Source organism: Exophiala xenobiotica, assembly GCF_000835505.1.
Source record: "Exophiala xenobiotica strain CBS 118157 unplaced genomic scaffold supercont1.6, whole genome shotgun sequence".
NCBI classification, from domain to species: Eukaryota; Fungi; Ascomycota; class Eurotiomycetes; order Chaetothyriales; family Herpotrichiellaceae; genus Exophiala; species Exophiala xenobiotica.
In genome coordinates this window covers 1,131,488-1,157,762 of record NW_013562489.1, presented here as the reverse complement: position 1 = coordinate 1,157,762, position 26,275 = coordinate 1,131,488, and the positions used below count along the sequence as shown (strand labels likewise).

Sequence of the window (26,275 nt, the reverse complement as noted above, 5' to 3'; positions counted from 1 at the left end):
CAGCACGGCAAACGAGGTCCTATTCAAGGCATGTGTTTCCTTCCGACCGCCATCCTACACTTGGAATAGAGAAAATATTGATCTCGCTGCCTCAATATTGGGAATTTATGCTTCATTCTCAATTCGCCAATGTTTCCTCAGAGAAAAGCGGAAGAGGCGCACATGTGACAATATCTCGAAAAGGTCAGTGCTTCAAGTGGCGCCTGTATCACAGTACCGAGTACACACTACAAGTCCAACCATTACCAGCAGTGGAGTCCTTGTGCATGGAACTCGTTCTGCTACCAAGATCTGAGCAGCCACCGACGCAATGAGGACATCCATAATTCCCATACCAGCTCCATGTTCTGCTTCATTCTAGCGGTGGACAGCACCCTTGACAGCCCATCTGAGGCTCGCGGCTAGGTACCTGGTAGGCATAAACCTGCCCCTAAGCTTTTAACTACCATACGTAAGAAACCACACCGCTTGCTACCGAAAACCCATCCGCCAGCTAGCCTCATTAGCCACAATTTCACAGTCCATATCAAACCATCATTCGCTGGAAGTCGGACTGCATGACGATAACAGGCCCTATCATCGATATCTTGGTAAGTGGAATGCAGGAACCGGCCTGATGACACTTGCCCAACTTTTCCATGTTCCAAAGTGGTTTTTGGCCCGCCTGCGCTTGCTGCCGGCTGCGGGACGGTTCCTGCTCTGGCTTTTTTTGGTATTGATATTCATTCTCTCTCAATCTTCATCCACCAACATCTCTTACGCTCACCGAATACCTGTGCTGGACAAGTCAGGCTTTAATTCATATCCTTTGCATTCTCTTATCCTGTCATTGCGTTCTCCTTGTCTTCATTCCCTAGAGCATTTCTGTCGATCCCCATACGACTCCAAAGAGCCAGACTATGCGATAGCCAGCATCCGAAACTCATCAACAAAATCCTTCCAGTCATTCTCAAGCCTCCAAAATGCCTCCGAGAACTCATCAGAGTACTCGCCAGGTCTATCTGCTGCCTCTGGACGACACTGGTGCCCCAGATGTCCCCAATCACTATGTTTACCTACCCGCACCTACCGAACCTGCCTACCTTCTGAGGTTTGCCATTGAAGGTACAAGCTCAATATGCCGTCAAGGCAGCCTCTGGGTCAACATGCCTAAGCCTGGTGAACGCTTTGATCGGAGTCATTTCCATGAGTACAAGCTACACCCCGATTTCAATCGGCAACTCGAGATTGATATCCCCGTTACCTGCGCCGGAGCGTTCTCCTTCTATACGACCTATACTCCTCTGCCAGAGTTCTCCCTCGAATCTTGCGAGCCCCCCAAACCTACCCGTACCGAAACCCACTATATCGACATTGAGCCAAAGCTGACTCTGGGCGGCTCGAAGCTGCCACTGGATGCTCTGGGCATCTTCTCGGTGGTCTCCAAATTCATGGGGAAATATCCCCAGGATTGGAACAGACACTTGAGAGGCATCAGTGCAAGAGGTTACAATATGGTACATTTTACACCCTTGCAAGAAAGAGGCGAATCCAACTCTCCATACAGTCTTTACGATCAGCTGGCATTTGACAAGGAGCTCTTCCCTGGTGGAGAAGAAGATGTTGCACGCATGATCAAAGCCATGGAAGAAGAATATGAGTTGCTGGGACTGACCGACGTCGTCTTCAACCATACAGCCAACAACAGCAAATGGTTGGAAGAACACCCAGAAGCAGGTTACAATGTTGAGACTGCCCCTTGGCTGGAATCCGCCTTGTGTCTGGACAGTGCTCTGCTCGAGTATAGTGATCAACTCGAGGCTATGGGCATGCCAACCGAGTTCAACAATGTCGAGGACCTGGATCGGGTCATAGCAGGCATCCAACCTCATGTCATCGACAAGATCCGTCTCTGGGAATACTTTGCGTGCGATGTCAAATCTGACACTCATGCCATCATCCAGGCATGGAAGGCCGGCATCACCAAAGTCCCTCGAGGAGGATTCGACAATGTCATCGGAGGTGGCCTTGATACCCTCAAGTCATGGTCTCTCTACCAGAAAGCAACTTTCCTGAAAAACCACGGCTTGTTGAACGGCCTGCTTATTACTACCAGATATTCACGCAAAGTCGATCCTGCTGTTGGCTCAGCCATGCTGACGGCCTTGCATGGGCGGTACGAGGATGCATCTGATGTTCAGTCCGCCGAAGAAGAAATGAAAGCTATACTTAACGAGCTGAACCTTCCTTTCTACCGGGAATACGATGACGATGTTGCTTCCATCAAGTCGCAGACCCGAGGTCGACTACAGTACACCAGGCTCGACGCACATGGTCCGAGATTGGGTCCTGTCACCAAGGATAATCCTCTCATCGAGACATACTTTGCTCGCTTGCCATTGAACGAGACAACCAAGAAGCACAACCCGGAAATTCTGTCTCTGGCTGTCAATGGATGGATCTGGGCAGCAGATGCCATGAAGGATAACGCAGGTCCCGATTGGAGGCCTTACCTTCGCAGAGAACTCATCCCCTGGAGTGACTGTGTCAAGTTAAGGTACGGAAAAGGCCCAGAAGACAACCCATTCCTGTGGGAGCACATGACAAAGTACGTGCAATTGATGGCAAAGTACTTTACTGCCTTCAGAATCGACAATTGCCACTCGACGCCAATTCATGTTGCCGAGTATCTGCTCGACAGGGCCAGAGAAGTTCAGCCCAATCTGGCGGTCTTTGCAGAACTCTTCACGGGTGATGAAAAGATGGACTACCTCTTCGTCAAGCGTCTGGGACTGAGTGCACTGATTCGAGAAGCTATGCAAGCGTGGAGCACACAGGAATTGAGCAGGATTGTCCACCGGCATTGTGGTCGACCCATTGGCAGTTTTGAGCTGAACGTCCCTCAGCGCTCGAAGAAGCCAGTTAGCAACTTGGCCAATGGAGTCAATGGCACTGGGCCCAGAACCAAAGAGGTGGTCAAGCACATCCGAGAAAGTCCTGTGCACGCTCTGTTCATGGACTGCACCCACGACAACGAGATGCCCGCTCAGAAGAGGGATGCCAGAGATACCCTGCCCACAGCTGCTTTGGTCAACATGTGTGCTTGTGCCACTGGAAGTGTCATGGGTTTCGATGAAATTTATCCAAAGCTTGTCGAGATTGTCCATGAGCATCGGACATACACATCGATCAGCTCAGACGGTGAAGTTCAGGTTGGCCCTGGGGAAGGTGGCATTGCTGGCATCAAAAAGCTTTTGAACCAGATCCACACCATGATGGGCAAAGATGGCTATGACGAGACATTCCTGCACCACGAAGGTGAACTGATCACTCTTCACCGAGTCCATCCAGACTCGCGTAAAGGCTACTTCCTCATCGCCCACACAGCCTTTCCCGGCTCTGGCAATGGGAATGGTGGCTTGAGCCCTGTTCACCTCGCCGGCACAAAAGCACGTCCACTCGGTTCTTGGGTTCTGGAAGTCGACCAGAGTGATGCTGCAAAGAAAACTGCATTGGAAGACAAGAACGAGCTTGTTGGATTGCCTTCCCGAGTTAAAAAAATCAAAGGCGCCACGGTGGAATACGAAAATGGAGACACCATCATTCGATTAGCTGACTACTTCCCTCCTGGATCCATCTGCCTTTTTGAAACATGGGTGCCATCTGCCGAGCATACATTTGGTCTGAACGCATTCCTCGCCGGTGGTACTGACGAGGCCTTCGGTGAACTCGACCTCACCGACCTCAACTTTGTCCTATATCGATGCGAAGCAGAAGAACGGGACTCGAGTGATGGTGCAGATGGGGTCTACAACATTCCCGGCTATGGGCCGCTCGTGTATGCTGGACTTCAGGGCTGGTGGAGTGTTGTAGAGCCGATAGTGAGGAAGAACGATCTTGGTCACCCGCTCTGCAATCACCTTCGTCAGGGCCAATGGGCGTTGGATTTCATTGTCGGACGAATGGAAAGAATCTCCAGACAAGAAGGATATTCCAAGCTGCACAAGCCTGCAAGATGGTTGAAAGAACGATTTGACGCCGTTCGGGAGATTCCAAGTTTCCTGCTGCCGCGCTATTTCGCGATGATCATTCAGATTGCGTACGATGCGGCATTCAAACAAGGAATTGAGCTGATGAGTCCAAACATCCGACAGGGCCAGGACTTCCTTCAGAGTCTGGCCATGGTCAGTGTTCAGCAGACAGGGTACGTTAAGTCTGCATCGTTGTGGCCGGATAGAAGTGTACCTTCCCTTGCCGCTGGTTTGCCCCATTTCTCGGTCTCATGGGCAAGATGTTGGGGCCGGGATGTTTTCATTTCCCTGCGAGGTCTCTATCTGTGTACGGGTCGTTTCGAAGAAGCCAAGGAGCACATCAAAGCTTTTGGCAGCGTCCTGAAGCATGGTCTGATTCCCAATCTGCTGAGCAGTGGTGCTGCGCCGAGATACAACTCTCGAGATTCACCGTGGTTCTTCTTACAAAACATTCAAGATTATACCAAGATTGTGCCAGACGGATTGTCAATTCTCAAGGAGAAGGTCCCTCGGCGATTCCTGCCATATGACGATACCTGGTTCCCGCATGACGATCCTCGAGCGTATTCCAAGGAATCCACAGTGGAAGACATCATCCAAGAGATCTTCCAACGACATGCATTTGGCTTATCCTTCCGGGAGTACAATGCTGGACCTAACTTGGACATGCAAATGAAGCCCGAAGGATTCCAGATCGATGTCCACGTCGATTGGAAGACCGGTATCATCTTTGGGGGTAACCAATTCAATTGCGGTACTTGGATGGACAAGATGGGTGAAAGTGAACGCGCTGGCAGCAAAGGGGTTCCTGGAACACCCCGTGATGGTGCTGCCGTCGAGATCACGGGCCTCTCATATAGCGCCTTGAGATGGGTGGCTGAACTTCACAAGGCTGGCAACTATCAATATTCTGGTGTCGAAACCGACGCGGGTGAGAGAATCTCCTTTGAAGAGTGGGCGGGCCGCATCAAAGCAAATTTCGAAAAGTGCTACTGGGTTCCCGTCGATCCCAAAGACGACGTCGAAGAGGACATCGACCCCAAGATTATCAATCGTCGGGGCATTTACAAGGACTTGTACAGATCTGGCAAGGAGTATGAAGACTACCAACTTCGACCCAACTTCCCGATTGCAATGGTTGTGGCACCAGATTTGTTCACCGAAGAGAGGGCGTTGCGGGCCTTGAAGATGTGCGATGATGTTCTGCGAGGGCCAACAGGTATGAGGACACTTGATCCTTCGGACCTCAACTATCGTCCTTACTACGTCAACTCGGAGGATTCCACGGATTTTGCGACCTCAAAAGGGAGAAATTATCACCAAGGACCGGAGTGGTTGTGGCCGACAGGCTTCTTCTTGCGAGCATTGTTGATGTTCGACCTGGAACGAAGGCACACCTCAGAGCAGAGAGTGGAATCATTCCAACAGGTGACGCAACGATTGGCTGGATGCAAACAAGCCATCAAGGACAGTCCGTGGAAAGGACTGACCGAGTTGACCAACAAGGACGGATCATTCTGTGGAGACTCGGTATGTTTTCAAAGTTCTTTTGTGATGATTGTTACTGACTTTGTTCGTAGTCACCTACACAAGCATGGTCCGCTGGATGTTTGTGTGACTTGTTCCACGACGCATCTATTTTGGCACCCGAGGTCAATGGCTCATGATGACACAACACCCGAAGGAGGATTAGACTGGGACGAGACTAGGGTTGGCTGGATGCCTATGACATGACACGAAGCGACAGGACCGATGAATGAGGAAGAATGGAAGACAGGGTTAGAGAAGGGTATTCTCAGAGGACAGAAAATAAATATTCTTAATACATTTGCATACTCTTCGTCGGCCTCCAAAGTCATACGGAGTAACCAGTATACCTAGGTAACGATCACATGCTCGACGTTGCTACTATTTCCTAGTACTCCGTTACTTGTCCTTGGATCCAATCGGCGACTCCGTAAATGACAGTAATGTACTTAAGGTATTTTTGGCTGCGTCATGCAAGGAACCAAAAGTTCCCGATCGAGACTCTGTCGGCCCACGATTTTTTGCGCATGACTCCAAGGTGTCGCTGCCGCCGACTTGCTCATTCAGACTCATTGTCTTCCTCTTGTACAACACCGACCTACCGCTTGCTTCCCGTTCGACAAGCCTTTGATCATGGCTGTGAGTACTTCGCCTACCAATACCGTACTGGCGCATCCCCGCATTCTTCGTTCCCGACTGACTCACCGGCCAAACAAATAGTCCTACTATATCACGAATCCTCATGTTGGTGACAGGGAAAGCTCAGAAGATTGGCGGAGTATGTTGAATACCATTATGTCCAAGTTACCGTGTCCAGGCTCCCCTCTGACCCTCGTCGTTAGTTCGCGGCTACAATCCTCTCACACCGCCAGACCTACTACAACATGAAATCCCGCAGACGAAACAGTCCAAGGCGACCGTCCTACAAGGTCGAGATGACTGCGTCGCCGTAGTCAACGACAAAGATCCCAATCGCCGTTTGTTGGTCATCATCGGCCCCTGCTCAATCCACGACCCTGTCTCTGCCCTCGAATACTGCGATCGGCTACTCAAGATGAAGGAGAAATACAAGGACGACTTGGTTATTGTGATGCGGTCATACCTAGAAAAGCCACGTACGACGGTGGGCTGGAAGGGGTTGATCAACGACCCCGAGATCGACGGTAGTTTCCTGATCAACAAGGGACTCAGACTGAGTCGGCAGCTGTTCGTGGATCTGACTGCCCGCGGGATGCCAATCGCCAGCGAGATGCTTGATACCATCAGTCCGCAGTTCCTGGCGGATCTGCTGAGTATCGGCGCTGTTGGTGCGCGCACGACCGAGTCTCAACTACATCGCGAGTTGGCTTCCGGTCTGTCGTTCCCCGTGGGTTTCAAGAACGGCACGGACGGGACGTTGGGCGTGGCGATTGATGCCATCGGTGCGGTCAGACATCCTCATCATTTTCTGTCCGTGACGAAACCTGGCGTGGTCGCAATCGTAGGGACTGTTGGCAATGAGGACTGTTTCGTGATTCTAAGAGGTGGAACTACTGGCACGAATTTCGATAAAGAAAGTATCAGGAAGTCAAAGGAGAAATTGGCCGCGAAGGGCCTCAGTCCAAGAGTGATGGTGGATTGCTCGCACGGCAATAGTGAGAAGCAGCACAAGAACCAGCCAAAGGTGGCCAAGGTATTGGCGGAGCAGATTGAGGAGGGAGAAGAGGGCATCATGGGCGTTATGATCGAGAGTCATATCAATGAAGGTACGTTCTCACATTCGTTTTTGAGCGCGGGACGTGTTCCTCAATATGAGCTTTTAACCCGATCTGAAACCGAATGCTAACATGCTCGTCTGTAGGAAGCCAGAAAGTGCCGCCAGAAGGCAAGGCAGGCTTGAAGTATGGGGTGTCCATTACAGATGCTTGTATAGGGTGGGAAGACACCGAACTCGTGCTCGATGTCCTCGCCAAGGCTGTCCAGAAAAGGAGAGAGAAACTGGGTGGCAAGGCTGTCAATGGTACAGCGACAACAGAAAACGGCCATTCATAAACGACCTTTTGAGAGCAGGGAACGCTTACACAGTACATTCGACTGGAAAATGTAGATACCTTACAGGTGAGGTGGGAAAAGCATTCCTCGTCATTCAACCCGTCTTCACATCGTGTTTCGTTCTACAAAGCTCTGACAATTCGACGAGGCAAGGCTAAAGCTCAGCCTGCCCACCCCTGAGTGAGCCTCATCTGTCTTTCACCCTCAATTGACTCTCTGAAGCTTCCATGCAGCATTTTAACGACTGAAGAAAAGGAAAGGGGAATAGGCTCCATCAAGTAAGACAGTGTACAAAGAGGCGAATACATGATTTGCATTCTGATTTTGGATTCGGAAAGAACAGAAATATCTGTTGAGGGTGAGAGGGTCATAATATCAGTAAAGCTGAGGGTCTTGCCCTTCCATTGTAGTCCCACGTCCGAGTCCCCAAGAGAGGGTACCCGAGAGTTGATGGGAAGGGGGAGGACAAGATCTCGCCCGCCGTTTGTGATGAAGGCGCCATCATATCGTAAATTGCCTGGTCAGTCAATGAAGGCAAGGGAAGCCCTTTGAAGGCATTTTGTGCCGCAGGAGGAAAAAAAGATTTGACCCGGCCTGCTCCCACTCCGTCGGACATTTCGAACCGAAGAAAAGTGTGCATTACCAAGGCCCGTAGTCGGTGACAGAGCAAGGCGGCTCGAGAATTGAAGAATAAGAAGTTGGAAAGACAGAAGTGAAGGCGTGGACCACCGACCATCTCCCTGTATGCTAGCGATTGACATCGGCAATCTGGTAGAAACATCATACCTAGGTAGTGAAGTTCGTGTCCTGGTTCTGTCCAGCAGAAAACATCTTTTCGACTCCGTACCCGTACGAGGCGAAGACTTGAATCCGGGGCTACCAGCCAGTCCAGCGACTGTTTACCAGAAGTAAAGTCGAAATAAAAACCAAATCCAAGTCGCTCTGTTTGCTTGAACATCCCCGAGGAGTAGCAGCGGCGGCGGCGGGACTGGAGACAATGATGTCCAGCGACATCTCCTTTTCTGTCCCGCTCCATACCACAGTCAATGTTGTATTCTATTGACACTTAGTTGCCCTTCTTCGGCGTCTTGTGGTCCCTGAAACCACCGTGGAAAGTCAGATCGACCTGCTCTGGGCGCGTAGGATGGATCCATCCTCTCTTTTCCATCTGCGCCTCGTCCTCTTCGACCACCTCGTCGTCCTCGACATCACGCTTCCAGGGAAGCCGGTCCATGATCGGGTCGTCCTTCATATCGATCGGGTACACGTTCGGGTTGCCCGCCTTGATTTGGATGCCGCCCTTTTTGCCTTGGTTCTGCCACCACTTCCAGTTGGCCATTGGTTGCGTGATATAGTTGTGCCGGCGCTCGAGGTGTGAGTCCTCGTCGCCCTCGAACTCTCCCTCGTCAGGCATGGGTCCATGTTCGCCCTTTTGGTGCAGGCGCTGGCCATCGCGGAAATGTGCAGGGTAGGCCAGGGTTTTGCCCTGGGGTCCACGGAACTTGGCATCGCTGTGGCGGCGCTCAAGAATTTCATCGAATTCTTCGTCGGGGCTGGGCCCGTGGTTGCCTCGATTGCCACCCATGCCGCCGAAATAGGAACCTCCGCAACTGCCACCAGGGCCTCCATGTCCCCCAGCGTGACCTTGGGCCATTGCGCCAGGTCCGCCATATTGGCCGCCGTGACCTTGGCCCCCCTGCCAACCACTGTGGGCATGGCTTCCTTGTCCCACGGATCCATCGTGCGCAGAAGGAGCTGGGAGGGCGCCAGCCTGGGCCGAGATGAAGGCCAGGATGAAGGCGACTTTTGCCGCTGATAATTGCATGATGATTGTTTTCTTGTAAGTAAATGAGTATGTCTTGATATGTGAATTGTAAAGATGCTGCGGATCGGAAATTTTCAGGGCGATACTTGAACCTTATCAAGAACCATCTTGAGAACTAGATTAGCCATTGTTCGATACTCACGAGCATAAAGGGACGCGAAGGACAAGCCGAGCATCGCCGAAGTGCTCGTGGTATGATGGCGAAGAGAAAGAAAATACCAGAAGACCCAGGCCGCAAGAAGCTCCGGATAACAAGCACACAAAGATCCTGCGAGAGAGGGGATGCAAGTCCATAATGAGACATAACATCGGTCTATGCTCAATACTGACTTGAATAGAGCAGCTAGACCCAAAGTCGACTTGAATAAGATGGGTTGACGCCGGAAGTGTATATCAATAAGCCTCAAAATGGCGCCTTACCCTTTTCGGACACAGCCCTTGTTCGAGCATTCCTGAGGATTCTTGAGGATAGGAAACAGAACCAGGGGAGACGAAATTGAATGAAATTTCAGAGGCCGCTAAATAGGTAGTGCCAGAAGCAAATCGCTGAACGCTAAGGAGTAAGATCATAAAATAACTGGGTTCTGAACCGAGATCTCCAAAGACGAAAATAGCTTCCTAAACATCGGCATTGTGACCATTGACTGGCTCAGATGCTTCAGTAGCCTCAGAAGTAATTGGGTCCAGGGCATCAGAAGGCACAGAAGGAATCACCTCCACTGACTTGGCAGGTTCAGAAGACGCAGATTCTTCCGTGGCAGCGGGCAGGGAACTGGCTGCTTCGTTCGGTTCGGCAGGCACGGACGGAGCTGATTCCACTGCAGTGCGAGCCGCGGAGTCTGATTGGGGTTCGCCGGTCGACTGCATTGGATCCTCCTTGACAACTTGAAGAGGTGAAGCCAAAGCCACCTCAGGTAAGACGCGCTGGTCACCGTCATCCTCCTTCTTATTCTCAACGTCCTGGCGTGTCTCCAGCTGCATCTTTGGTGGTGGTGCCTTCTGCTTCGGAGCGTCTTTGTGCTTGTTCGTCGATGCAGCCTTCGTCCTAGGAGGACTGTTGATTTGAGCTTTCTCATGAGCCTTCTGCGCACTGCTTGTTGTAGGTCTCATCATTCTCGCTAGAAACCCTTCATCCGGTTTGCTTGTGCTGACTCGTGATATGGGTCTGTCATTGGCCAAAGAAGCACGTGAAGTCTTCTTGGCTAGCGTGCCTGTAGTGGATGATGTGCTTGCTCGAGGGGGTCTCATCGAAATAGTGGAAGGTCTCTTCGCGATTGATTTGCGACTTTCGGCTTCCGTTGGTGAAATCTGTGCATCATGCTTAGCTGCCGCTGAGGCGGTGGTCGCTGTAGCCGCGGCAGGAAGTTTCGTAGGCCTTGTCGGAGATTTCGGCCGTACAGCCCTGGGCGAGGTAGGCTTTTTATCTTTCTTGACGGGAAGGGTAGCCTGCTTTTGCGGTGTATTCGATTTTGGGACTGTAGCTTGAGCCTGATTCGGCTGTTCTGATTTCTGCTTTGCTGCTTCTCTCGCCTCTTGCGCTCGTTTAGCTGACTCCATAACACCTTTGATCTTGGCAGGTCCACCTCTTATATGCGCTATCGGGGAGGTTGGCGTTCTGGGAGATGATTTCGAGGTAACAGGCGATCGTGGAGAAGGGTTTGATTTTGCGGTGGGACCAGTCTTTGTAACAATCTGCCTTGTAGGAGGTGCCTTTACTGGCTGCGCCAACTTTGTGGTCTGCAGAGTTGTAGCAGGAGGTGGTCCTGGTTTACCTCCGTTGGTTTGCATTTTCTCAACCATCGCTGCGGCCTTCGCCTCATCCTTGGGTTTCGAAGGTGATTGAGAGAGCTTCTCTTGTACTTGGCCAGATGCGAGAGCCTTGTTCAGATTCTTCACCTCCGATCTATCTTTTGCGGGTGTATTTTCAGCAAAGGCAGATCCTTTCAAGATGTTTCCCAGTCCACCATTTGTTGACCCATTCTGTGGCTGTTCCTCCTTTCCTGAGCCTTCGAGTGAAGACATATTTCTCGGGACAGCACGTCTTTCTGGTGAGAAAGCTGCTGTCGTCGAATTCTCTTTGTTCTCTTCTCGGTTGCTCACTTCGCTCGCTCTTCGCAGACCTAGTATGGGTGCGCCTCCGTTCTCGCCTGGTCGTTCAACTGCAACGAAGCTTGCTCTGACTTTGCTGACAGGTCTACTGCCGTTGGAGATTTCCGAAGGGTTTGGGGATCGACCTCGACTTGGGGGAGATGTGGATTGATCGCTGGCTTTGTTCTCGAACATAGCCCGAAGGTTTCTGACTCCGCCGCTTCCAGAATTGGCAGACATGACTGCAAGCGGAAAGCGCAAGTCAGCAAGCAAAATTCGACGAGGCAACTGCGGTAAACACGAAATAGACGACAAAATCAATTGACAGAACCTAAGGATGGAAAATGATTGTCAGTGAACCCAAGAAGGTGGATCCGGGGTCGAATAACAGGGGGCAATGCGCTGCGTCCGAAACGCGTTTTACTTCGCATCTTCTGGTCATGCTGGAAATCTCGGGATTGGTGGGCGTCTTACACACGAGCTTAGAGCCAATGTCCAATGATCATTGCCAACTCTGTTGACTTGTCAGAAAGCATTGAAGTTCGCAGTATAAGGGACAAATATCGATTTGTTTTGCAGCTGATGTTCAGTTTACAAGCTGCGCGTCGCAGTTGCGTCCCTGAATCGGTTGTCACGTGACTGTTGTTCCTCGCGCCAAAGACGATTGTGATACAGTCCCCCGAAGCACGCGTGGATATGATATTCTATAGATTTATAGTGATTCGCAAACATCTCCATGTTAGCATTCTACTATGAAAGCGCTGGTCAAGGCTGGTCTCGATGCGCTAGCCGGTCGCTGGAGAGGATACAATACAAAGGAGAAATTGATTTGGCACGTGACTAGGAAAAGAGATTATGTACCCAAATATCGCCGTTGCTGGCTGATGAAAACAAAGGCGGTGAGCCGAATTTGGTACGCGAATTGCCATATTAGGCAGTCGTGGATAGTATAGCGGCAGTAATCTTTGCTTGGACAAAGCTCGGCGAGTCGGGGCCTCATTTACCCGGTCCGTTATCGATAAGGCGCCGGCGTTGTCTTTTGGCTTGATAACGCGCAGGCAGGCAGAGGACTTGCTTGGTAATGAACACACACTCTGTACGCGATCAGGTAGTATGTATATCAGCGGCGTCAGGGTTGTCACATAAAGAAACTGATTCCCGACGCCCTCTCAAGCTACACCCCTTGATCTCGCAGCTGAAAGTCGCTGCACAAGCCAGACTATCATCCCCATGTCTACCAAAACCGAGGTCGACCCTCTTCTTCCCCAGAACGACCCTGCCCCAGAGATCCAGGGATATGGCTTTTCGAGATATAAAGGCTACGCTGGTATACAGGCTTCAGAAGCGGAGTCGCAGACCAAAGATTGGATAGATGACAGTGAAGAGGATGATGCGCAGTCTGTATCGACGACAAATGCAAGATCGGCCTTGAACGGGATCGCTTCACTTTTGACGGTCGTTATCTTCTTGGGACTGTTGGTCGCTCTGTTGAGACCGAGACTACAAGACGGCACTAACGAGCCGTTGCCCTTGCCCAAGCACCCTCCTCAGACCATTGAAGACAGAGTCGCCGATATCCTTGACCATACTCCATTGATAGACGGCCATAATGACCTTGCTATCTTCCTCCGGTTTGCATATCAGAACAAGCTGCACACCAAGGTGTTCAAAGATAGATTCGAGAACGGCGGGATGGAGGCGAACGTTGATCTGCCTCGTCTACAGGCAGGGCTGGTCGGAGGCTCATTTTGGAGCGCATTTGTCGTGTGTCCAGACGACGCCAGTGACGACTTTTCAGACGAAACATATGCCACCGCGGTTGCTCATACTCTGTCACAGATCGACTTGGTCCGACGGTTACAGAGTGAATATCCTCAAAATTTCACGTCTGCGACCGCACCACTTTCGGTGTCTTTGAGCAATTTCCATGCTACAAGATCAGTGATATCGCCCATCAGCATCGAAGGACTGCACCAGATTCCACAGTCGGCTCCTCTCTCGACTCTTCGTCTGTACTATGCTTTGGGTGTGCGTGCAGCGACGCTTACCTGGAATTGCCATAATGCTTTTGCCGACGCTGCCCTTATAACCTCAAAGGGGGAGACCAAGGTGGCGCCGTACCATCGTGGAGGTATCACCACAGCCGGAAGAGACGTCATTCGCGAGATGAACCGACTTGGTATGCTGGTCGACATTTCTCATACCTCGTATTGGACGCAAAAAGCGGTTCTGAGCAACAGGACCTCCGCTGCCCCAGTCATCTTCTCCCATTCTTCAGCATTTACCTTGTGTCCGCATCCACGAAATGTACACGATGACATCTTGGATCTTGTCAAGGAAACTGGAAGCTTGGTGATGGTCAACTTTTCGCCAGGGTTTATCTCCTGCTTACCCCCACCCAATTCGAGCATAGTTCCAGAATTCTACGAAAAGAACAATACCCTGCACCAAGTGGCTAGACACATTGTCTATATTGGTGACAAGATAGGGTATGATTATGTTGGGCTTGGCAGTGATTTCGACGGCATGGGCGACCTGACTCCGCGTGGTTTGGAAGGCGTGGACAAGTACCCAAACCTGATCGCTGAGCTGCTTAAGATGGGCGTCAGCGACAAGGACGCTGGCAAGGTGGCAGGCGGCAACCTTTTGCGGGTCTGGCAGACTGCTGAAGGGATTGCGAAGCGGCTGCAAAGGATGACTCACGAAGGTGAGGATGAAGTAAGTGGTTGGTAGTGCGGCAGCATATACAGCAGTTATTTGTTTTCTGGTGAAGGTCGCATCGAATTTTTGGCTATTGAGGGCTCTCTGAAAATGGCGTCAATCTGCGACATTTGTCCTGCGCTTACATCTCAGTGAATATTATTCGCATGCTATCCTATCTCAGATTGATCTGTGGAGTGTGCCGCTGCATCACTGCCAGGGGCTTGCGTGACTGCTGCACGTTATCCTTGCTCCCTCTCGCACTGCGAATCGAAGGCCCACTGGGAGTGTTCGGGTATGGGCTTTCACTCTGCAACCATGTATGCAATGCAGAATGTCCGTCACCGTGAAGCCTGGTTTCAAGATGGATGCAAAGGCCAGTTCGTCTGAGGCGCCGTGAGTCACAATCACCGGACTCGCGACCCAGATCCTGTTCTTGGGCATGTCAAACCCACACTTCCCGCAGGCCAGGATGCTGAATTTCCAGACTGATCATCCCTGACCACCTTATTCTTTGGGTGATGGAGCTTGACAAGCGCGCCATGATGTTACATATATATATCATCCTCTATCTTCCATGAGACTGCGGATCTCAGAAGGTAGGAATCTTCTTCCGTTGCACTGTTTTCAAGCTCATCCCTGAAGAATTCCATCTTCGCCCAGATACGAGTCACTGGACATTCTGAACACGTTCGACCACTTCTTATTTTGATCTGCGAGCCGACACATAGCGTCGTGCTCGTTTTTACCGACTCTGTGCCTTCGAGAAGGCGTCCAACTCCAAAAACTTCGAGTCCAAGATGGGTTGGATAGCGGTTTTCCACAACCTGGAAGTCCAGTGTCTCGACGGTATCTTGAATGTCTTCGACTTGATGAAGCTTGCTAGCAATGACGACCCGAAATCGACAAGAGAAGTCCGTGACCAGAGGACCCAAAAGGCCTTTCTACAACGACCCGAGTCCCGTTGTTCCGGTCAGCCGTGACGCGAAAGCTGTCCTTCTAGGCCAAGTCAGGAGGTTATTTGCTGTCGTCGTTGCTATGAACGGGGAAAGGTCAGGAGTCAACCACTGTAAAATCTCCAGGTACAAGCAAATTCCTCAAACAGAAAAAGAAAGAAGAATCAGGCGCTGATCAAACATCATTCCGGTGTTTCTGTCGAGTCGATGGCAACATTGTTCGCATCCGAGGTTGCTGCAGACATCCTCCTAAAAAGTGAGATCAGCGACAATAGGACAAAAGCACTACAGGAGCACAGTACTCATGACTTCGATTTCTCCAAAGTCAGCCTCGACCTGTGGCGCAGTCGCCTCTAGAAGACAAGCAGAGCCGCCGGAAAGGTAACCTTGAGTGGGTTGAGCGAAGCTACATCTGATGGAGAGAGACCAGGAGAATTTGAAAGGTTGGAAACAACAACAGAAGAGCCTTGCATTCCGTGGATAGAAGCTGAAGAGCAAGGCCTGTTGGGAGCAAAGGTACCACAAAAGCAGCTTGCTTGCCGCAGCAAGCCTTAATCTTTCTGCTTCCTCCGATCAAGCTTTTAACAGGTACGGAATCGACGCTGGTGCCTTGGTCCAGGACTGCTTCGAAGGTCTGAGAGACCTGAGACTATTGTTGCCTTGTTTATATGGCAAACCCATCGCTGCTGTCGCCTACCTACTGATCCCCTGGATCAAGAATCCTTGAGTCTGTTATTGTTCAGCACTATTCTGACATGCCTCGACCTTCGACCGAACGAGGGTCGGCCTCGCCAATTCAATCAACTGAGATCGACGACGTACATTCCACCAGTCGTCCAAGCTTTCCACGCGCCACACGACCAAATATGCCTTTGAGTGGTTCGATATCAAGGGACATATATGAATCATCAAAATGGCCGAACCAACCTACCTTACTTTCGACTGGAGACAGGCTCTATCAGAACAGAACCTGTTCGGGTCGATTCAAACACTCATGAACACCGTCGATTCTCGCACAAACTGTACACACTCCTATGAAAGGCCTGCAAATTGACCTTGTTGACATTGACGAGGAGATTTCGGAAGAAGGCGACCGAGAAGACCGGGAGCAAGCCGCAGCCGCGGGAGACCCGCTGGTAGGCGCCGAACTGACTTGGCACTCTGCGATGAGAAGATTTCTCCAAGTCCGTATGGCACAGGATTCGATCGAAGGACCGATTCGAGAGCACGAAAGGAGACCGTCAAACGCCACCGAGCCGGAGAGCTACAGAGACGAATGGATGACTCGATCGAAGTTCCGAAGAAGGTTGTCGTTGCTTGAAGGGAAACGAACTTGGAACCCGCGAGCAAATCCGTTCTCCTCGACCATCACGGAGAAGGTCAAGGTCGGCCGCGTGGACCTCCTGCGTGCCTTTGGGTATGGGATCACCACGGACAAGTTCAGTCTCGAACGAGGGAGAAAGGTCTTATTCGACCTTGCACTGATGCTGGACGTGCATCCGTTCCACCTGGACGTACAGGCCCAAGCCGCTGCACGACGATCTCAACACCTTCTAGGGTTGAAAGTTCCCATTGACGATGACTGTGCTATTGATCTACTATATATACAGCAATCACCTACGACATCAGCCGACTCTGCTCAAATCTCGGAGGATCCACCGAAGCAAGACAGGAACTACGTAGTAGCCATTCCATCCCTGTCGCAACGGCAGAAAATGCACCAAACAAACGAGACCCCGATGGGCAGTCTACCTAACTCCACACGGCCTCCTTTGAATGTCCTGAGTGAAAGACTTCGTCAGAGAAACATCCTCGCCTGCATCATATTACCTTCAACAGAGGAGTCCTTCCAATCTCTTTCCCGCAGCACCTTGCGGCCCGAGGATTGATTAGGTCTCATTACCAAACCAATGTTCATATCCCCCATCGCAGTTGAAGTCAATGTTCAATCTCAAGCAATACTTCGCCGGAGACCAAGAGACGACCCAAAAGAACGGCCGAAGTTCTACATCCGGATCTATGAATTATCGGTTCCATCTAGACTCGAAGTCTTTTTCCAACAGCGCAGATGAAGTTCAAGTACGACAAGACCAAATCCTCCAAATTCATCCCCGGCCGGCCAGCGGATAACAATGAGAAATTCAAGCCTGCAGCTTCTTTCTAGTCACTGTCAAGGTAGACCCAAATTCCACGCGAAACCAGATCTTGACAACAAATCTGTGAATCTCACCCAAATCTTCACGACTGCAGTGGCGAACAAGGGAAGCTCGGACAGAAAGGAAAGGATATCGATTCCGCCCAATCCGGAGTGGTGATATTGCCATCTGGCAAGAGATGGTAGTCCTTCCCATCGACTTCAGCGGACCTTAGGATCATGACATGAATATGGTTGTCCGATTCGGTAGAGTGGTCTACTTCCCCCAAGCACATGGTAAAGAGTCACCAGGACATGGTCAATGTTGAGGTCATCCACATCGTGAACGAGCCAACTGCGGTCAACAACATCAAGCTCGAAGCGGGGCCGGTGCAGCTAGTACCAGACTACTAAAACAAATCGTACGAGCTCACAACTGTATGCAGAAAAGAAGGACACGGATAAGCCTTTCGATATCCGAAAGGATTTGGCAGCGGTTGTTGGGGCTCTCGTGGCGACTTAACGTCAGTGCAAAACGTTGTGCTACCGTAAAAGGTCTTAGCTAGAGACTTTAACTCACGAGTCCTAGCAATAGTCCGGCAATCACAAAACCAAGTCTCAGAGGCTCATCTTTTGAATACTACTATCTTCACATTCCTTGTTAGAATAGAGGAGAAGAGATTCCAAGTTCATCCAAAACTTATATCGTGTCTCTCGGAGCCTCTTCAAGCATAGACAATAGCATCTTGTTGACCAGGTCAGATTACCACAAGTTGAGCCTAACATCTTCTCATTCTTGATATCCCGCACAGATAGTGAAGGGCCCTTTCTGAATGATGATCGTGCATTTAGCAAATGCGTCTTCGTCAGGTCCCGTTCCTAGTTCTCTTGGTCAAAGGCAAGAATGTCGCAATCAGAACTATCAAAGTCCTCGAAATCTTCCATCTTGCGCTTCTTCAGATATTTGAGGTCGTTCATGTCCTCCTTTTGATAGGCATCAATCCACTTTCCCAGATCCGTATCCTTGAGGAAAAGAACGACTGGTTCACTTGGCCTACGTTCGTAATGTGGACCGATGATGACTTTTGACGTAGCTCCTGGCTTATCAGCCGGGAAGAATTGCACAGTCCGGGTCTGTGCCGAGCGCGGAAGGAAGATGACGTTCTTTGGACTGGTGATATTTGCTGTGTTGTCCACGTTGCTGCTTGCCTGTGTCAACGGTACCTTGTATACCCGCAAAGTTGAGTCGCTGAGGCACAGATACAGTTCTGTGTCTGTCCACGTCCATGAATACGGCAGGACAGATATGATTGGCCTTTTCCACGGTCCCAGAGGGTAGACATGCCGTGCAACTTTTTCCGGTCGCCGCGTCGGAGCGCTGTCTGTTGAAATGCGAAGAGTTGTCAAGACAAAGATCAGGCCGTATATTGGCGGGCTATCACCCGTCCTTCCCTTCTTCATCAGCTTCGTCTGCTTCGTGAGCTGAACTGCCTCTATGTGTGCGGCATGTAGATATCGACCACAGCCAGAGAAGTGCAGGGCGACCGATATTTGGCGCGCTGATATGTGTGTCAGTTATGATGATGCAAAGTCTGAAGTTCTCACCTTTCCTATTCGTGGTTCGCAGCGAATGCAAGCGAGCCGACCCGCCATCATGCTGCGCAAAAAGCAGCCTCTCCTGACCGACCGGCCACACCACTAGTTTTGTCCGAGGCTCGATGCATGGAGCAGAGTCATGCAGCATATCTAGGTAAGATCCATGCCAAGTGTAGAGTTCCTTTGGAGGGTCTTGGGCGACGTCCAAGACGATCAGATCTTGCCTGACCAATGCAGTGCGCCAGCTTATGACTCCTTGCGGTCCCCTTGGTCCGCACTCAAATAGATCGTGCCTTTGGTCGTAGCACCAGTAGCCTTTCTGAATGCACTCTTTACACAGATCGAATCCGCCACCCGTAGACTCGCAGTTAGCGCAATAATGCCAGGACTCGTAGAGTTGACAGTGACATCCATCACATCGAACGCCGTGCGCTCCACGTGAATCGCTGGTTATGCGGACACCGTAGCTAAACCTCTTGCCTTTCCCGTCTTGGTTGGCCTCGTCAGCGGACGCTGATGAGCTTTCAGAAAGGCTGTCCCAGGCAGACGGTCTCTCGCTTGCATCGGAGAGCAGAGAACTAAGTTCTCCTTCATCCTCGCTCTCGGCATTGGAGTCGTTTTCCATATTGCCGAGGATTGAGTCGTCTTGCTGATCAATGTCTTCGGAGGACGAATCAGAATAGTCTGGGCCGGTAGAGTCTGATTCTGCACCGGATTGGTAGTCCAGGATGGAAACATCATCTGCCGAATCCTCCTTTAGTTCCATAACCATGTCCTCTGGAAGCTCATAAGTGTGCAGATCCTCATCGTGGCCGACATTCCAGCCGTCTTCGTCAGAGCTACTCTCCTCGCTACTATCGTAGTAAGGTTTGCTTGTCCCTCTTCGCCATGGCTGTGGACCATACTGATTCGCGTCGCGAATTCTTTTCATGCGAATTGCATGTGCAGTGCGCTCCAGGTCCCAATTGGTATCAACTGTTTTCGGCATTCTGCGACGAGTAAGCACAATGACAGAGTCTACTTGGCATGATTCTTCGAAGTAGCAATCACGAGGACGTCCACTACTGACGTCGAACATTGAGTAGGCCCTTTGTGTTGCCGGTCCACTCAATTGCAACATCCGACAGCCAACGTGCAATAAGTTGGCATTGAGTGACAGTTTAACTGGACTGATGAGCGAAGCGTGCGAGGCCTTTGGTACCAGAGGCAAGCGCTGCAAGCCGATTGTGCTAAATCGCGACCAGAGACTGTCGGATTTCGTGACAACCACACTGTAGCTACTGTGCATTTTCAAGGCCTTGGCCCCGTCGAGACTCCATATCTGTATCGAGAGCCGTATGTTGTTTTCACTGCGGTCTCCGTTAGCTTCTCTGTGTTGCTTAGATGCGTGACGAACCTGCTGTCATCCATGTAGCAGAGCGCTTGCTGCTTTTCGTCGTAACAGGAAGCGGCAACCAACCGACATGTGGCCGTATCAAGCTTCGATATGGGAGCAACGCTTGCAGGAGCAACTCCGATCGTCAGGGACTGATATCGACACTCCCACCTGGTCAAAAATCGTCCTGTTCCAAGAGTTGGCCACCGCACACGATCTAGCTCGCCAACAAAGTCTGAACTCAGTCCAAGATGCAACAGATGGCTCCAGTCCGACACCATGGTTTGATACTGCTCTTTGATATTGCAAACTTTGTCGTCAATGTCGTCCGTCATTCTTGGGAGATTTTGCTTCCACGATCTTGGTATGTCGGTTACTGGGTCATAACTGATGAGAAAATGGCCAATAACGGCAATGCTCTGAATCTGAAGGCTTGTGTAGGAGTTATGCGACAAAAGGAATTTCTTGACCAGCGCTTGAAGATCTTGAGAGCGAGAGGATTTGTCGCAATGCCTATACCAGTACTTTGCGGCATATGTCGCGAACGGATGTTGCTTTAGCAGTGCTGGGTTGTTGCATATGCTTTGAGAGTCTGGCGGGATCAAGTCCACATATCGCCGCTTAAGGAGATGTTTTACACACGCAAGGGCCAAGAGGTCGGGATCCACGACGTCGTCCACATCGCAATCCTTGTATCGACATAATTCTTTATCCGACCGATGAGAGCGGTGGCTGTGAAGAAATGATCGAAGAGAGGAAGGGTGCGACAGCACTAGGTAAGGACTTTCCTGTTGATCGTGAGGCACAATCCGATGGGTCAGAATTGGGCACTCATTTATGATTTCGTCGTCCGTAAGAACGATTAGAGTGCCCCGGACTGCGCTGATGGCCTCGCGGATCTCACAAAGTCGCAACGGGCGTTTGGCGAATGCCAGTTGGCGAATGGCAAAAGAGAAAGTACGATCCTGTGAAGGGTGAGTAAATAGTGAATCAGCTAACAGGTACGTTCCAACCTACTTCCATAGGGGCAGGGTTTCATATATCATCTTTTTCTGTCGATAGGACATCACCTTGTTCCGGTAGAAGCCATGCATGGTGGATGGAAGACCCCTTAGGACAAAATCAACCATTTCTTCACTAGTCTCAGGCTTGAGCAGCTTCAGCTCTTCTACCATCGTCACCGCCCAGAGAAAGCTCCCTTGAACCTCTACGTTCATTTTGACTTTCACAAGAAAACGATCCCATGCGTTAGCAATCTTTGTCGATAGCCCAAGGCTGTGTGCCAGAAATCGAGCAATGTCGCTCTCCGTTTTGTCACTTGTCACCCGAAGCTTGAGAACGGAGCTTGTAGGAATTGCCGAGACAGCATTTGAAATCCAGTCGACGTCCTGCGAGCTGAGCCACAGACGCACGCGACCAGAGCGTCGGAGGGCTTCGTTCATCAAGTAATCGATCAAACTCTTCATGCTGCCGGTGTCATCGAACTCATCCAGTCCGTCTAAAAAAATGGTGACATGTTTGACTTCTCCAAGGGCACTTGACAGTAGCTCCTTATAACAGGTGCCGGTCCTGCTATTGCACTTGTGGATCAGAGCCTCTGTCGACTTACCGATCTCCCCGCATTGTTCTTGAACGCGAAACAATACCTGTCGAGCGAGCGACCTGAGCAGCTGCCGTCGAGGGACTTGCCTGTCGCTCGATAGGGGCAGGAACACGGGAAAAGAGCTTTTGATAGCCTCGATCCGGTAAATACTGGAAGCACATATGTAGGACTTTCCACAGCCATATTCCCTATTCAGCCATAGTATTGGACTTGAAGAATTCTCGGCGACCCATGTGTGCCATTGTGGTGTCTGGAATATCCACTCGCACGAGTCTTTAAATCTCTTTTCCTCGATGTCGTCGAGCAGATAAGCGTTGTGATTATCGCCATCGATGATTGAATTTATCAGCTCCCGCAGATGCCTCTCTTGCTGGAACTCCAGATTTTGTCGGTCGCTCAATTCGCGCTCTTTTGCCACGCGAGCTCTTTCGGCTATGTCTTGTTCGAGGTTCTCAACCACCTTGGTTACTTCTTGTCGCAATCCGTGCTGTAGGTGTCCGTTGGCGAATGTACAAATTTTATGTAGCTCTTTCGCATCAGTTTCAATTGAGCTGAGAGCGCTTTCCAATTTGTTGTACGGGCGTCCGGCGCGTCTTAACTGCTTCATTGACCCGCCCCCAAATATCTTGGTCATCTCATAGAACAGGTCAATGATATGCGTATACGAAAGGCCTACAACATGATGGATAATCGGGCCGAAAGGAGTAGACAACGCCTACATTGTATCGCAGAGCTCCAGAGATCTGATGTGTCCCTCCAGTGATTCTAGAACAGCTTTTGCCTTTTCAAAGCCTGCCGAGTAACTCATCAAACACTCAATGACACATCGGAGCCCGCCCCAAACAAGTGCAGATGGCGTTGGGTACGCCGCAATCATCTGATCGATTGATCTCGAAAATTTGTCCAGGATGTGCACCACCGGCATGACATATTTATCCATCCACATTCTGAATTCACTTTTGGAGCATCCCTGCATCATGGTAGTGACGGACAGTTGAGTATGCTCTATGGTCGCGCCGTGGGACTGGAGTATCTTTTCAATGAACAACTCCTTGCCGGAAGTAGGTTTAAGAGCGGCTATGTACTCCTTGCACACCCGCTCGAAACGGTTTGTTGGATCAATCGACGTGGCCATGTCTCATGAATCGTTTCTTCGCGAGTATGTACAGGCTGGATCAAGGGTTTGACGCTGAAGCAAAATTAATCGATGAGTTCCTGAGCAGCAAGGAGTAGAGTATGGCTCCGAGTTCAGAAGCATGTGGCTGTGGGCAATGAATCGCAAGATATTGGGCGTGTGATGATTTGCCTTCTGAAACGGCCTTAGAGGCTGAGTTGACAGACATGCTGAGCTTGCCAACATACAGCCTCCCTTGTGCGACTCCGTGGATGATGTGCGTCAAACCAGGCCCATTGGTTGGAGTCGCTTGTGCAACGCCAGGTCTGCTCGCGGACACGCATTTCGCCCTGCGACATCACCCTGCCATGACCATATGCTACTACGGAGAGCATCCCTGCCGCTGCAGACGCTGAGGTGCACAGTACATCGTGGTTGGTGGTCGTTAAAATCTGGTGCTAGTGGCGGAGAAGGACTGGGCAAGACGACCAATAGTACGCTCAGCACGGCTCAGTCATGCAAGGCTGCGCCATAGGCTGATTGGGTGGAACGTCTTCCTCAAGTGCGATCCAGCACCTTCACGCACAGCAGAAACTAGTGCACTTCGTGGTATCAGGCTCCAGCGCCGGTCTAAGACCCTCGCCGGCGGGGAATGCCTGCGGCACATGTTTCTGCACCAGGACAAAGCCACGCCTGATGCAGATGCAGCTTGGCGGAATGCCCAGCCTGATCGATGAAATAAGAGCTCTATTCTCTGCTGAAGGACAGAGGTAGAGCAAGACGTCCGTTGCAACTCCGTTATATTGTCCTCTTCAGCATCATTGACAATGCCTCCAGAGCCCGAAACGAGGTCTCACCACACGCATTGGGGAAACCTTGACCTTGCCGCTGGTGAACTCCGATCATCAGTGGATGCAACAACTTCCAGCGATCAGACCGCACAAAACCAACGCCAACCGATCGTTCGTGCGGATCAGATGTGAGACGACCACCCGGACACGCTTGCTATATATGCTGACATTGTCCTGCAGTTACAGCAAGTGAGTATTTGAAACTATCGTGCTTACGAATCCGGGATGCTGTTTGCATGAACGCGTGTACGATTTGACAACTATCGTAGGTCGAAACGCAAATGGGAGTACTACAAATCTGCGACAAGAAAACCTCGACGAGCACTATGGACTAAGTACGTGATATTGGTTAGGACCAAGTTCTCGCAGAAAGGGGTTCCTGTAGCCGTCGAAATCGATATCAAGGGCAGGTCACTACGGGAGGCATTGCTCAGTATCAACTCTACGGTACAGGATGAAGTGTTTGCGGACGGGGGGAATTCGGAGCAAGTAAGAATAGGTTCAGCCTGATCTACAGAAAAGCTAACTTTCTACAGCTCAGCGATCGCAAAGTGTTATATCACTCTAGAGAAGACCTCGCCGGGCTTCTGCAGCGCGAGAAGGCCAAAAATAACCCTGATGAAGACCTGTTATTTGAGCTGTCTGCAGGTCTAAAATTCATCGCTGAGGAGTTCGGCGCAGATATGGCTGCACTTGAGAGCCTCACCGGAGAAGGTACCATTACCACTAACTTGTTGTGGATGCTCTTCGCGCCGAATTCTCTTACCATCGGGCAAGATGAACTTGGACAGACTTTCGCCGTACTCGTACGCAGCTCCGGCCTGTCCGAGGACAGTGACCGAAATCCGTTGTTCGTGCTGCGAGCAGATCAACTTGATCACGACGGTAACAGGGTCGTGATGAGGACCCGCATGACTCTGTATATCCCTGGCTTCGACGGGAAAATGGACCTGACCGAATTGCCATTCTTGCCCCTGAAGTGGCATCCGGATCGTGAGGCCATCAAACAACAACTCCTGGCCAGATGGGACAGGGCTGAGATATTCCACGGCAGGCTTCTTGCAGAGTATAAGGGCCATGGCATGCGAGAAGGTACAGACAGACTCGTCAAATTCAACAGCCACGGTAGGGTCATGCTGGACCCTGTCAGCCTGATTAGAACCCAACCGGACACTAAGCTGCGAACCGGAAGATTCACAGCCATCAAGCAGAGTGCGATTACCGAGGAACTCCGGATGACGATGTCTCCGAAATTGTACGGCTTCAGTCTCGGCGACAAAACATGGGGTATGTGCGCGGAGACTCGCGCGTACCTTAGAATTTTGAACTAACATCGACTTAGGTTGTTTTGCGCTATCAAACATCAGCAACGTCGTCTTCAACTCCGACATTCTGACGTCCTTGGTCCTAAATCAGGACCGGAAAGATCTGATACGGGACCTCGTCATTTCTCACCGGTCCACAGACAACACGTTCGACGACTTCGTTCGCTTCAAGGGCAAAGGCCTTATCGGTCTCCTCTCTGGACCTCCGGGCATCGGGAAAACCATGACAGCCGAAGCAATAGCGGAAGTCGCCAAATGTCCTCTCTACGTAATCAGCTCTGGTGAATTAGGCGATAGGCCTGACATCATACACGCAAGGCTGAAAGGCATTTTGGAGCTTGCAGAACTCTGGCGCGCAGTCGTGCTCCTCGATGAGGCTGATGTCTTCCTGAGTAAGAGGTCTGAAACTGACCTGACCAGGAACGCCATCACCTCCGTGTTCTTGCGTGAGTTAGAGTACTACCAAGGGATCCTAATCCTGACCACCAACCGATTGGAGAGCTTCGACCCGGCATTCATGAGCCGCATGCACTTCTGTCTTGACTACCCGAACCTGGATGCTGCAGGGCGCGAATCTATCTGGAAGGATTTCCTTGCTCGGGCTTCCAGCAGTAGCGCCAGAATTGAGGTCAGTATCGATGCCGACGGATCCACACGTCTAAGAAGCCATGCTTTGAACGGTCGACAGATCAAAAATGTCATGAGTATCGCGCAGTCAATATCCCTCAAGCGTGGCCAGCCCATCACTGTTGCCTCAATCGAGAGCGCTATCGAGCTTTGTCAGAATTTCCATGTTGTTGACCAGAGACCGGAACCCGAGCTTTTGCACGATTCAGAACCGCAGCCCGACCTGATATAAACCTTCTTTGTTTTTGTCAAGTGCGACTGGATAAGGCCTCTGGTACATATCACCGTTTTCAATGCATTCTATCATGGTTGGCTTCAACTGCTTCGACAGACTTGTGCGGTCGACCGGACACACCTTACCAAGAGCAGCATGTGAAAGCTCATAATCACCACTATTTCTTAGTCGTCGAACGTTGTTCGCTACTATTAGGGAGTCGTGGAAGTTAACTTCAAGAAGGCGTCGCGGCGTCCAGACGAGCAACGACCGCTTCGTTCTGTTTGCATATTGGAGAT

At 50.9% G+C, this 26,275-nt stretch overlaps 8 protein-coding genes across 11 annotated transcripts; 4 read left to right on the top strand and 4 right to left on the bottom strand.

Annotated features, from left to right (window-relative positions):
- Positions 1-442: 442 nt before the first annotated feature.
- Positions 443-5,875, top strand: PV05_09732 (glycogen debranching enzyme). The gene is made up of 2 exons (XM_013456090.1): positions 443-5,540; positions 5,591-5,875. Exons 1-2 carry the CDS (start codon positions 963-965, stop codon positions 5,675-5,677), a joined length of 4,665 nt encoding a protein of 1,554 aa, XP_013311544.1. The 5' UTR covers positions 443-962; the 3' UTR covers positions 5,678-5,875.
- A 156-nt stretch (positions 5,876-6,031) lies between these two features.
- PV05_09731 (3-deoxy-7-phosphoheptulonate synthase) lies at positions 6,032-7,870 on the top strand. Of its 3 annotated transcripts, XM_013456089.1 has the most exons (4): positions 6,032-6,176; positions 6,258-6,315; positions 6,380-7,282; positions 7,378-7,870. In XM_013456089.1, exons 1-4 carry the CDS (start codon positions 6,171-6,173, stop codon positions 7,566-7,568), a joined length of 1,158 nt encoding a protein of 385 aa, XP_013311543.1. In that variant the 5' UTR covers positions 6,032-6,170; the 3' UTR covers positions 7,569-7,870. The 3 variants fall into 3 exon arrangements, with proteins under 3 accessions (XP_013311543.1, XP_013311542.1, XP_013311541.1); XM_013456088.1 differs by having other exon boundaries at positions 6,258-7,282; XM_013456087.1 differs by lacking the exon at positions 6,032-6,176 and having other exon boundaries at positions 6,201-7,282.
- Positions 7,871-8,634: 764 nt separating this feature from the next.
- PV05_09730 (uncharacterized protein) lies at positions 8,635-9,590 on the bottom strand (the record flags this gene model as incomplete). Its single annotated transcript, XM_013456086.1, has 1 exon — positions 8,635-9,590. The coding sequence occupies exon 1, from the start codon at positions 9,391-9,393 to the stop codon at positions 8,635-8,637; it is 759 nt and encodes a 252-aa protein (XP_013311540.1). The 5' UTR covers positions 9,394-9,590.
- Positions 9,591-9,752: 162 nt separating this feature from the next.
- Positions 9,753-12,054, bottom strand: PV05_09729. Of its 2 annotated transcripts, none has more exons than XM_013456085.1 (2): positions 11,956-12,054; positions 9,753-11,812 (listed from the first exon to the last, which is right to left on the bottom strand). In XM_013456085.1, exon 2 carries the CDS (start codon positions 11,719-11,721, stop codon positions 10,012-10,014), a length of 1,710 nt encoding a protein of 569 aa, XP_013311539.1. In that variant the 5' UTR covers positions 11,722-11,812; positions 11,956-12,054; the 3' UTR covers positions 9,753-10,011. The 2 variants fall into 2 exon arrangements, with proteins under 2 accessions (XP_013311539.1, XP_013311538.1); XM_013456084.1 differs by having other exon boundaries at positions 9,753-11,723.
- A 518-nt stretch (positions 12,055-12,572) lies between these two features.
- PV05_09728 (uncharacterized protein) lies at positions 12,573-14,344 on the top strand. Its single transcript, XM_013456083.1, has one exon. It carries the CDS (start codon positions 12,712-12,714, stop codon positions 14,212-14,214), a length of 1,503 nt encoding a protein of 500 aa, XP_013311537.1. The 5' UTR covers positions 12,573-12,711; the 3' UTR covers positions 14,215-14,344.
- A 3,806-nt stretch (positions 14,345-18,150) lies between these two features.
- PV05_09727 (uncharacterized protein) lies at positions 18,151-22,479 on the bottom strand (the record flags this gene model as incomplete). The annotated part of the gene is made up of 6 exons (XM_013456082.1): positions 18,151-18,830; positions 18,877-20,216; positions 20,264-21,030; positions 21,147-21,207; positions 21,260-21,740; positions 21,852-22,479. 6 exons carry the CDS (start codon positions 22,477-22,479, stop codon positions 18,151-18,153), a joined length of 3,957 nt encoding a protein of 1,318 aa, XP_013311536.1.
- Positions 22,480-22,560: 81 nt separating this feature from the next.
- Positions 22,561-22,980, bottom strand: PV05_09726 (uncharacterized protein; the record flags this gene model as incomplete). The annotated part of the gene is made up of 1 exon (XM_013456081.1): positions 22,561-22,980. One exon carries the CDS (start codon positions 22,978-22,980, stop codon positions 22,561-22,563), a length of 420 nt encoding a protein of 139 aa, XP_013311535.1.
- Positions 22,981-23,786: 806 nt separating this feature from the next.
- Positions 23,787-25,994, top strand: PV05_09725 (uncharacterized protein; the record flags this gene model as incomplete). Its single annotated transcript, XM_013456080.1, has 5 exons — positions 23,787-23,938; positions 23,991-23,999; positions 24,080-24,299; positions 24,347-25,097; positions 25,153-25,994. 5 exons carry the CDS (start codon positions 23,787-23,789, stop codon positions 25,992-25,994), a joined length of 1,974 nt encoding a protein of 657 aa, XP_013311534.1.
- Positions 25,995-26,275: the final 281 nt, after the last annotated feature.

Coding starts and splice junctions, on each gene's coding strand:
- PV05_09732 (XM_013456090.1), top strand. CDS start 963: ATGCCTCCGAGAACTCATCAGAGTACTCGCCAGGTCTATCTGCTGCCT. Junction 5,541..5,590: donor GATCATTCTGTGGAGACTCG/GTATGTTTTCAA, acceptor CTTTGTTCGTAG/TCACCTACACAAGCATGGTC.
- PV05_09731 (XM_013456089.1), top strand. Junction 6,316..6,379: donor AAGCTCAGAAGATTGGCGGA/GTATGTTGAATA, acceptor CCTCGTCGTTAG/TTCGCGGCTACAATCCTCTC. Junction 7,283..7,377: donor CGAGAGTCATATCAATGAAG/GTACGTTCTCAC, acceptor GCTCGTCTGTAG/GAAGCCAGAAAGTGCCGCCA.
- PV05_09729 (XM_013456085.1), bottom strand. CDS start 11,721: ATGTCTGCCAATTCTGGAAGCGGCGGAGTCAGAAACCTTCGGGCTATG.
- PV05_09728 (XM_013456083.1), top strand. CDS start 12,712: ATGTCTACCAAAACCGAGGTCGACCCTCTTCTTCCCCAGAACGACCCT.